This window comes from Urtica dioica, chromosome 4 (genome assembly GCF_054948205.1).
Source record: "Urtica dioica subsp. dioica isolate 48M chromosome 4, U.dioica_male_clone48M_v1_H2, whole genome shotgun sequence".
NCBI lineage: Eukaryota > Viridiplantae > Streptophyta > Magnoliopsida > Rosales > Urticaceae > Urtica > Urtica dioica.
This window is the reverse complement of record NC_142759.1, coordinates 22,019,317-22,030,476: the sequence shown is the minus strand read 5'-3', so window position 1 is coordinate 22,030,476 and position 11,160 is coordinate 22,019,317. Positions and strand designations below refer to the sequence as shown.

At 35.8% G+C, this 11,160-nt stretch overlaps 1 protein-coding gene across 4 annotated transcripts; it reads right to left on the bottom strand.

The window, feature by feature from the left end:
- Positions 1 to 4,704, bottom strand: LOC149401219 (phosphatidylinositol-glycan biosynthesis class F-like protein). Of its 4 annotated transcripts, none has more exons than XM_089612669.1 (11): positions 4,487 to 4,704; positions 3,134 to 3,186; positions 2,686 to 2,802; positions 2,375 to 2,563; positions 2,211 to 2,273; positions 2,061 to 2,103; positions 1,681 to 1,735; positions 1,346 to 1,394; positions 717 to 784; positions 530 to 638; positions 1 to 432 (listed from the first exon to the last, which is right to left on the bottom strand). In XM_089612669.1, the coding sequence occupies exons 4-11, from the start codon at positions 2,549 to 2,551 to the stop codon at positions 319 to 321; spliced, it is 678 nt and encodes a 225-aa protein (XP_089468795.1). In that variant the 5' UTR covers positions 2,552 to 2,563; positions 2,686 to 2,802; positions 3,134 to 3,186; positions 4,487 to 4,704; the 3' UTR covers positions 1 to 318. The 4 variants fall into 4 exon arrangements, with proteins under 4 accessions (XP_089468795.1, XP_089468797.1, XP_089468794.1 ...); XM_089612671.1 differs by having other exon boundaries at positions 2,375 to 2,560; XM_089612668.1 differs by having other exon boundaries at positions 2,686 to 2,717.
- Between the last annotated feature and the right edge of the window lie 6,456 nt (positions 4,705 to 11,160).

Sequence of the window (11,160 nt, the reverse complement as noted above, 5' to 3'; positions counted from 1 at the left end):
TCACCACCTGTATGAATTTTCCCTTTGAATATAACAAGTTCAAACACTTTGTCGGTTATCTCACTAGCGGCAATATGGCGCTCTATGTATACAACCCCATAGAGTCTCGTAAAATATTTAAAACGTGAATATATAAAATTAAATTGAAAATATTAGTAGTAATAGTAGCAGATTGCCCACAAAGCTTCCTTCTGAAATTGTTAGTATTTGCCGATCGGTAACCATCTCAATCTCTTATCAAACCGTTTACGAGCAAGCTTCGACATAGCCAATCTTTGCAAAGCAAGCTGTCAGGATTCTTGTTCCGGTCCCCACTTATTAGTCTGTTTTTGTACGTTTTGATACATTGTGATAAAGCACGAATCCAAAAGAACCCACCACCCCGATAAGGTATCCAGCTATGGATCCGTAAGTCACAATTATCGGCCATTCCTACACAGAGTTTAATCGATTATCTCCTCTGGATATATGGTTTTCAAAACAATGATTCATATTTTGTACTTTATTTTTCTGGTAATTAATTGTGTACCTGCCATTGCCTTTCCCAGTCAAGAGGCATCGGCCAAGCACCAAACCAAGCTCCGAGTAAAGCCCCGTGTGCTGGTATGCAAATCATGAAATCAATACTTCCAGTGGCCCTGAAAAAAAGTAGATATGTCGCGTCATTATAGATTGATCACAAAGGTTACGAGATTCTAGACGAACATGAAACCGACATTGTGTGTGCAAATATACGCTGCCAATCCGTCCACGATGAACCAAAAACGGACGCTGCAGGCACAACCTGCCAAAACAATACTTGTTAAATGAAGATTGAGCAACATAATTGAAACCCACATTTGACTTTGATTACACCCTCATGCATTAAATACATTTCTTGGTCTTAGTTAGTTAATCAGTTAGTACGTTAATAATTGCTCATTTTGTGATGGCAAGTTAACGATGTTAAGCAGATTCAAAAAAAAAAAAAAAAAAGTTAACGCTGATAATTGGGCCCCAGTCCAAAATTTGGAACCATTGCCTGGGTCTCCACTTTTCCCTAAGGTTTTTGGGTTGGGCCTGGGCTTTGGGCCTAAAACAGAAGACCAAGGCCGGGCAAAACCCGGGAATACTAACTGACGTATTTAATACTTTACAATCTTTTTTTTAGTTGGTCAATCAGTTAGTTAGTATGTTAGTAATTGCTTAGTTGTACTGAGCTGTACTGAGTTGGGCTTCGATTATTGAAGTATGAAAAACAATTGATGCAAACAATTGCTCTTTATATCTCCCATTAATTTTTGTTAAGGTTAAATGTCCAGTCAATAAGTTTATATGCTGTGAATCAAAAATATCGGATACTTACTGTAAACAGTGACATCGTCAGCGACCAATTGATGGTCTTTGATATGTATCTGCATTCGCACAAAAAAGAGGAACATTGATTATCACATGTTACACCCACGAAAAAAAAACACAGAACTATATATGCTCAGAAGATCATATACTTTTGAACTCTGGTACATAAACACACCAGTCAAGGTTGACAAGGAAGAACATGCCTAAATCTAGAAAAAGGCAAAATGACGAGTTTCAAATATACTCATTCATTATAAATTGCAGTAACAAAAATATTTGCTATTGATGATGCAGAAAAAAGGGAACATTTACAATATATAAATAACACTTAAAGTGCCATACCTGGAGCTGATCGGAGCACCCAAAGCAACCGCCCCAAAAGCACAAATCAAAGCTCCTGTATAGTGAACATAAAAAACTTCAAACTTTATAAATTTGTATTATAGAGCTGATGTGGCATAAGCTAGTAAACATTTTAGTCTGAGTACATGTTTTGTGTGTAAAGTAATTCAAAGAGGCCATCATAAGAACAATCATTTGCATCTCATTTCCGTAACCAGAACTTGCCAACCCCATTTCGTGAAAAATTCTTTTTAAAAACCGATTAAAGCTATGAAAGAAGATGAATCAAAATACATAGAAGAGTACCCGAAAACAACATGAACAGAACCAATATTAGTAATACTTAAGCGTTTAAAAATTCCGCATAGTGTAGAACTAACCGGCAAGCAGTCCTATTATGCCATGGCCAACAGCTCTAAAGTACTGCAATGCAAATTAAACGACAATCATAAGAAAACTGAGGATGAACATAGGTTGATCAAGCAATTAACAAACTATTTACATTAAAGACAGTAAATAAGGTAACTTACTGAGCACTGAGGGCTCTGCCTATAGCGACTGTAAATAAGGATCGCGATTGGGCACCCAGTTACCTTAATTGAAAAGAAAAATAATATATTACAAAAGCTATGCAGGGAAAAATCTTAAAAAATCTATCAAGATATTCAATACAAATCGAAAATGATCAAAATACCCAGATGAAGAAAAGGGTCTCAGAAGGATGGGAGCTGAGATTGATAGAATGAAGATTGTGGGACACCCAGAGAGCAATTGCTAATCCAACGGCGGAGATTGAATGGACAACAAAAGCCTCTAAAGAAGATACTGAGTCATTAGGCCCTGAGGCCTTGAAGGTCGTTTCTTGCACCATTGGAGCTCTCTACTAAAGGACATTATTTTGAAAACCAAAGCCCATCCAGATATAAGAAACTCGAAAAACAAAATTGAAAACAGTTTGAATCTACTCTTGGCAGATTAATTTCGAATGAGAGAAAGAGAAGTTACATGTTGTTTGGAGAATTAGCTTCTCTCTTTCTCTGGGCAGTGGAAACGAGAACGAATGATCCGCGCGAAGAGAGTCGAGATCGAAAAAGCATAACCAAGAGAGTGAACGAGATTTTGCTTATGCGGTCAAAATGAGAATAGTAAAAAAAAAATTGAAAATTTTACCTGTTAAATTTGGATTCATTGCTCTTATGAACAGTAAAAAATTATACCTATTTATTATATTAAGGGAGATATATGATACCGCCAGAGCAAGATTCAAAATTATTATAGCTGGATCAAATCAGCATATTCATTTTTTTTCAGACGCGTTAGGAAAAAAGAAAAAACAATCAATCTCTGAATCGAAAACAAACCGCTGAGAAAACAAGGTTAGATCTTTGTTAAGACTGATTTTTTAGGATCCGTTGACTTTGGGAGAGAGAAATATGCGGTGAGAGAGCATTACCTGTTGACTGCGGTGGCGTGTGATGAACGGAGATTTGTGATTTCTGTGTCCGCCTGAAATTAAATCGCAGTTGACCCAATTTTGAGTTTTCAAATTTTCGAGCTAAAACTAATTGGACATTACGAAAACAGCGATCTTACGATGCAATATTTTATGAAATAGCAGCTATTTTAAATTCTTTAAAAAATAGTCTTTTAAATAATAAACAGATATTATTATATATATATAAAGCAAAACCCGGAATTTACTGTTCATGCTACAGTAAATCCAGGTTTTGCTTTTATATAATAATATAAATGTTATTATTATTATTATATACAAACAAAAATTAAAAAACCCTTTAAAACTTTCAAACCATTGAGATCATGTATACTCGAGATCTCTAGAACAATATAATAATAGTAATTTTTTTTACACGTATACGACTTCTCAAAAACAATCGGTAAAATACCTCAAAAAAAAAAAAAAAAAAAACAATCGGTAAAAAGAGTCCCTATAATAAAAATTACAAATATGCCATCCTTGCCCATCTCTCGAGTTCTCTCAAGTGCTCCAAAAACTTCTTGACGTTGCTTTGAGTTCTTCAAAACAGCCTCTAAATTTCTCCAGAAAAGTCTTTTGCTTTCGGATGAATTTATATATATACTTAACTAAATAATCATCGGACCCCACTCCCCAATCTCTACTATTTGGATCTGTCAACAAATTTTCTCTGCAATTCGGAACCGTCTAACAACAATACACATACAAACATTTGAAATAAAGAGGTTCTACAATATCTCTTTCCTCAGTTTCGTGATCAGTCAAAGTTCCAAATAAAAATCTAACCTATTATAGAACACTCAAATAAAAAAAAATACTCTGAACTGACTCTAACACTAAGATACTCGGTTGGTTTTTTTTTTTTTTTTTTTTAAATCTGTTTCCTCTTCTTTTTGTTTTCCCATTTACTTTCTTTATTCCATTAATTTAACAAGGGAAAAAGAATAACAACTATATCTAATTGATAAACCAAACAGAGAAAATCAACTACTGTCTTAACAACTATATTTGGATTACGTAGAGGAAAAAAAAAGGAATGAAAAGGCAACACGGGTACGAACCCAAGAGAGATAGAGGGAAGTGAAATCATTTGGTCAAAACCCCCAATTTTCTAAATATTGCACAACCCTCATATTCAAATTGGGACGAAAACATATAATCAAGAAGAAAAAATTTACTCAATCAACACAACAACAATAATTAATAGACCAACAAACTAATTAAAGCATGAACTTCACCCAATTCAAGTAAAACCCTAAATTTTCCTCTTGAATTTTCGAGATAGAAGATAAATTAGTTTTGGAGATTCACCTTGAAATGGCATTGAGATCGAGCTTCGGTGAGTTTTCTTCTTCTACTTCTTCCTCCTCCTACCTCTCTCACTGATTCTCTCTATCTTCTCTCATTTCCTCTCATTTCTCTCATGTTTGATTGCCTCTTACCTCTTACGTTTCTTTTATCTCTCTGTCTCAAATTTTTTATTTTATTTTTTTGCTCATTAGGGTGCCGTACAAGGAAGTTGCAAGTGCTATATTATAAGGCCAAGTTTATAAATTTGCTAATGCGTCCATAGCTTCATCCCATCTCATTTCTATCCCTCTAAAAAATTAAACTTATCTATTTAAACCCATTTTTAATTAGAATATGGTATTATATTTTTCTATTAAATAAAAAATATAGAAAGCTTCTCGAGTAATTTTCCTCTTAGAACTAACTTAGTAAATATAGGACATCCTAATATCTTATAATAATAATTTAACAACGTTTGTGCTTCAAATAAATATATTCAATTTTATTTTCTTACCATAACATTTCAACAACATTTGTGTTTCAAATAAATATTCAATTTTATTTGTGCGATTTTATTGTATAATTAAATATATTTGTAATAATCAGCACCGAAAAATCCTGATCCACTTATTTTGTTATATTTTTCCAATATCGTGGCCAATTCATTGTCTTTTTTTTTTGGTATTGCGTAAAACAAACCGTTTTTTTTTATTTTATGATTATATATGATATATTCATCAATATAATCTAACTACAACTTAAACTTACTATATTATTTTTAACATTTTGTATATTTTCTAATATCATTATGTATTATTTATTGACAAGTGGATAATAAATTATATACATATAGTTAGAAAAATGCGTCAATTATCCCCCGCGGCAACGCCCGGGTGCATCGCTTGTTTCCTTATAAATGAGATTGTTAACAATAAATAAATAGAACCCAAAACAATAAACAAATTTTGAAAAACACAATAATTATCAAGAAAAATAAAATAAAGCACTCTCTACAAATTAAAAAAATATCATCTTTACAATAATAATATTAAATATGCCATTTTCGTAATAATGTATGAAAAACTACCAAAAATTTCTTAGCCGAAGTATCAACTTTATCAACCATACAGATAATTGAACAAGAAAGGTGAAAGATGATAGTACCCATTGCAGTTTTCATCATTTCGGTCTATTGAACTCAAGGGAAATCTGGTGGCCAAAAAATTGGATTTTCGAGAGTCTTGAGGAGTTTCTGTTGTGCCAAGTGAGTAGATATCTTTCGTCTCCACATCAAAGATCTCATGTGTCATCGAACTTGTCAATATTGATCTTCATGTAATTGATTGGTGTCCAGGTCGCAATTATGTCGTAGTCGATTCGAGGTCTTTATGATGTTCTTTATTCCTCAAATGTTTTTTTTAATTTCCTCAAAGTTGGAATCGGAGCTTGTAATGTGTCCGCGCCATAATCTCTTCTCATGGTCTTTGAGGGAATTTGAACTTAGGTATTCATTTTGATCGCCTATACACCGTAAGCTTTGTACCAGTTTATGAAATTCATGGACTTAAAACCTAAACACAAGAACTCAAGAAATACCTTCACGCACAAGTAATCAAACAGGAGCATATAAACAATTAAAACAAAACACAAAATGATTTATTGACGAGATTCGGTGTAACCATATTCCCATAAACTCTTTAATCAGAAGTTTGAATTGTATTAACCAATCAATCAATCCACCAAACATGCCTTTACAATACTTTCAATACAAACTCAAAACACATATAAGCGTTGTGGGTGTAGGAATCGACCTCACCACTAAATTTATTCAATTGGGCCTAGGCCTAAGATGATTGAGTACGACAATTAGAGTCAGCCCGACTCGAAGCCCAACTTGCCAAAAGAAGCGCACTTTGTCACAACGTGGTCTCACTCTTTTCCAAGAATCGTCTTTTCCCTCTCTATCTCTAAAAAAAAAATTTGTCTTTTCTGTACAAAAAGTAAGTAAAAATAAAAACCTAACTAACTTAATGGTAATTAACAATTATGATTAACAAACAGTGTTGATTAAACCCACTACCAGAAAAACAAATGTAGCAACTACAACGAAAAATTGTAGTCTTTTAGAAACGGCTATGGTGACATAATTGTAGTCTAGATGACCGGAGTCTATCTTCTTTGCATATGACTTCGGTTTTTTATTGTATTTTATCGAAACAAAGAAACCGTAGTGAAAGAGATATGCTACTACAATTTGTACACGTAGTGTTAAATAGTAGTTTTAGATCTTATTTAAATTATTTTGATATTATAGACTACGTTTAACAACTGTAGCCGCCTTTGACTACTAATAATTTTGTTTATCTAAAATATACACCATTTTATTTTTATATAAGTAGGGTTTAAAATAATCAAAATACAAGTTATACTTGATCTCATTAATACAAAATGATAATAACTATAAATATCCATCAACAACGTCATCACAAGACACATCGCAATTCTAAAAATTATGTGGGAAATAAATTTTTCTAATGACAAAAAATACCCAAGTACTTAAAAGTATATCGTATTTTATCTATATCATTTCACTATAAAATTTTAAAAACTTACATGCCTAGCGCTGATGGACTCGCTACTACTGCTAGACTGAAACTCCAGAGCTGCCTCGTGTTGTAGAACTTTAGTCCTGGTGTAGCCTCGACTCCACGTTGCTGAAGTAGGTGATGGGAATTTTCTTAACTAAATAAAAATTCTACACAACGCAAGCGAACGTGTCGTCAAGTAATAGAGTGCAAAAGCACGGATATCGATCCCACAAGGACTCTAGACTATTTCCGAAGCAAACTCACTAGCTTTCTTTTTCGAGCTATGGAAATGAAAAATGGGGGTTTTTGATTGTTTTGAGAACAAGATGAAATGTAAACAAAAGTGAAAACAATATTTAAACACAAGTTAAAAGGAAGGGGCACGATTTTGTTATTTCATCGAGTCGGTCGGTCAAGATACGATTCTAAGCTCGGGTTTAGAGTGTTAAAACTTAGTCTCAATCCATCCTATAACATTCACTAATCTCTCTCGAGTCTTTAGGAATCTAGCTATGTGTCGAACTTACACCTCTCGGTTTGGGTTCTATTAAAACACAAAACCGTATTTAGCCCGGGATTTCAATCAACTACAACTACCCCCTAGTCTTTCTATAGCTCTAGGAAGGTTAAAGATGGGATGGGAAGAGCTCACTCGTTTATTACCTCTCGGTGTCTAAACTTGTCTAAGATTCACTAACTAGGTAGCTACTCTAGTTAGCGCTAACACACACCCATACCCATAGAATTTCACTCTCAACCCAACCATGAAGCACCAATCTAATCCAAATGTTTGACCAACCAACTCAACTACTCAACTACATCGCACCCCAAATCTACTTAGCTACTCATGATTAAGAATAAACAAAGTAAAATTGAAATAAGTAAAAGAAGTAAAACAATAAACAAACAAGACATTGAATGCTAATCTCAACAATCAAATAAAGCTTTCATTAACTTCAAGCACTACTTCAATATTCCACTTAGATAAAACAATAAAGTAATCACAATACTCAATGCTCAATAGATAAAGGTAGTCAACAAAAACTCAAATAGAATACTTGAAATCTTAAAATATGTTCAACAAAGCAATAAGTGGAGTAAATAAATAAAGAACAATAAATAAAAGAGATAGAGTTAAGGATGAACAAATGGAGGTGATGAGGATGATGTAGGTTGTCACTTCTCCCTCTTCTTCTTCATTCCTAAGCTCAAGAACAAAATGAGTGTCAAACCCTAGCTTTCTCTCTCTCTCACTTTCTCTCTCAAGTTTTCAAAACAAAAGTAAAAATGTTCTATTCTAAAGCTTGTCCCCCCTCCTCCTTGAACAAGTATATATGAGGGTTTAAGAGAGGTTTTCGGAGCAAATATGGACCCTTTGATGAGATCCAAGGGCCAAAAATGATTTCAAAGACGAGCTCCAAAAACAGTGAAAAAGTAACTGGCGCGACGCGCCACTCATGAAAATTCTGAAGGAGCGTCGCGCCTTTCTTGCGCGTCGTCTGCTCGAGCTCTCGGTATAAAATCTAAGCATCAGGGAGCGGCGCGCCATACAATAGGCGCGGCGCGCCAACCTTGAAACCTTGACTTCTTGTTGACCGTCGTTGACTTTTGTTGACTTGACTTCAAAACGCCATAACTTCCTCGATTTAGCTCCGATTCAGCCCGTTTTCGCACCACAGCCTTCTCTCACTCTCTTTATCCTGAAAACATTAAAAAAAAAAACTACAAAATAACATCAAAAACACTAAGAACAAGTTTCGATTCTTATCTAAGAGCCATAGATAAGTGTGAACGAATCTCACTTATCAAACCCCCAAACTTGAACCGTTACTTGTCCTCAAGTAACAAAAAAAAAGTATATACAACACAACCACACAAAACTTAAACAAGACACAAAGCTATACCGAAGAATAAAAAATTTATGCTACGCTAAACAAAAAAAATGAGTGTTGAAAGTGCTATGGCCTTGGTTTCGCATGAACGTCTCTCCTAGACAAAATCGACTCAAGAGTAAGAACAATCACATGTAAAGCTCAATTAATACAAGTGTTCAACCAATTCTCGTGTGGCTTTACCTATCTTGAGGCTTCCCGTGTAAAAGTTTTCATCGAGTCCAAGTCAAGTATCTTCGGAGTTTTTTTTTTCACTTTTCCTAGCATGCAAACTCAAAAAGGATATTTAATGATGAATTAGGAACACCATAAGGCTTTCACCAAACACTCTCCACTCGGTTTAGGAGAGTAAGCGCTAGTCCAAAGGTCTTTCAAGGCTTGTAACGTTAGGCTTGGGTCAAGGGTAGGATATGGAGTTTTTAAGTGACTAAACACGCTACCCTAGCGACTCATACTCACCAAAAGAGCAATATTCACAACTTTCTTTTACATTCCTTTCTTCGTTAACACTAAGCTTCACAAATACCCCCAAACTTAAACTTTTCAACTCTAGTCTAGATTATGTGCTTGCTTGTCTAACAAGAAATGTTGCACCACGCCAAATACAAACAAAATAAAATAACATGTAAAAGGATATATGAATATGTACATCTCTTTACTAAGTAAGATTGTGCCCTTTTTTTGGCTAATTTGAAGAAATAAAGGAAAATAATAATTTACATGGGTATATACAAAAGTCGGCGCGGCACAAATTTCGACAAGTAAAGAGAGCACACATTCTACAAGATATAACACATATGCTCAAAGAGTTACTCAAGAGTCGCTAGATCACGGGATTCTTTGTGGGAATTTCAATTCATTGGCTAGGCTTCTTTGTGATATGTAGCAAGAGTTGATTTGCGTTCGACTTTATGTGAATAGGGTTCTAAGTGGAAGTAGAACGGGTTGGCTTTTGGCTCGAATGGCTATTCCTATTCCTTTTTCATCCTAACGTTCCTCTCCTATGACCATTGAGCCTCGAGGAAGGATCAAACGGTTCTAATGTTCCGAGATGCATTCTTGCTAAGGTTAGATTTTCAAATCTCCTAAATACTCTCTATGGACTCGAAACGTGCAACGTGAGATGAAGATTCATCGGGTCACTAAAAGCTAAGCAAAGTCACCATAGAGTTTTGGTTAAGCACAAGTCTTTTAGCACAAGAAAGATACATTGCTATTACTCCTTAGTCTCAAGACTCTACGGGTCATCAACATTCATATTCCACAAGCAAAACCATGGCATTTCACACATCCAAACACTAAAAAAAAAAAATATGAAATTAAACTACTTAAGATCAATAGTCACACGAATTATGGAAAACCTAAAAAATAACTAGATTAAACTAAAGAAACACATAACGCAACAAACAAACTTAAATTATCCAAAACAAAATATGCTACGAAAGCGAAAATAAAGTCATAAAACTTAAATTATCCATGAAAAATGAGAAAAGAGAGCAAATATGGTACCGACAAGCCTCCTCCATTTGTGGAAACACCCTCCCCCCCCCCCCCCCCCCCCCCCCCCAAAAAAACTTGAACTCAACATTGTCCTCGATGACGCGCATTGGAAGGGGGCGGAGCTAGGTGATCACATGGCGGTGTCGCCATCATTATCCGGCGGTGGTAGTGGTGCGCCGTAGTAGCTTTGGTATCGGTAACATGGCGGGAACGGGTTGAAGAAACCGTCGGGGAGACTTGACGAAGCACCGGATCCACTTGTGTCGGGGTAGCTTGCCGAGGTGCCTCTGGGAGTCCATTGGTTGTAAGCGTTGTAGCCGAACTCCGCCGTGGTCGAGAACCACGAGTGTTGATTCTCGACAAAGGTAGCGAGCGAGTTGTGCGCCGCACCGAGTTGATCTATGTTCCGCTCGAGTTGCCCAAATCGAGCCTCCGCTCGGCTTCTTGACGCATGAAGTCATCCCACCTTTGGTCTTCTACACGGCGTCGTTCCATCTCCTCGAGCATGAATTGAGAGGTGTACTCTCATCTTTGATCATCTTGTTGGCACCGCTCGGCTTCTTGACGCATGAAGTCATCCCACCTTTGGTCCTCGACTTTGTACCGCTCTTGCGAGGCGACACCGAGATTCCTCATCATTGCGAGCACTTGAGCGTATTGTGGCTCATTGATGTCGGGCTCGAGCATAGGCGCTTCCGGAGCCGCTTGTTGGTAG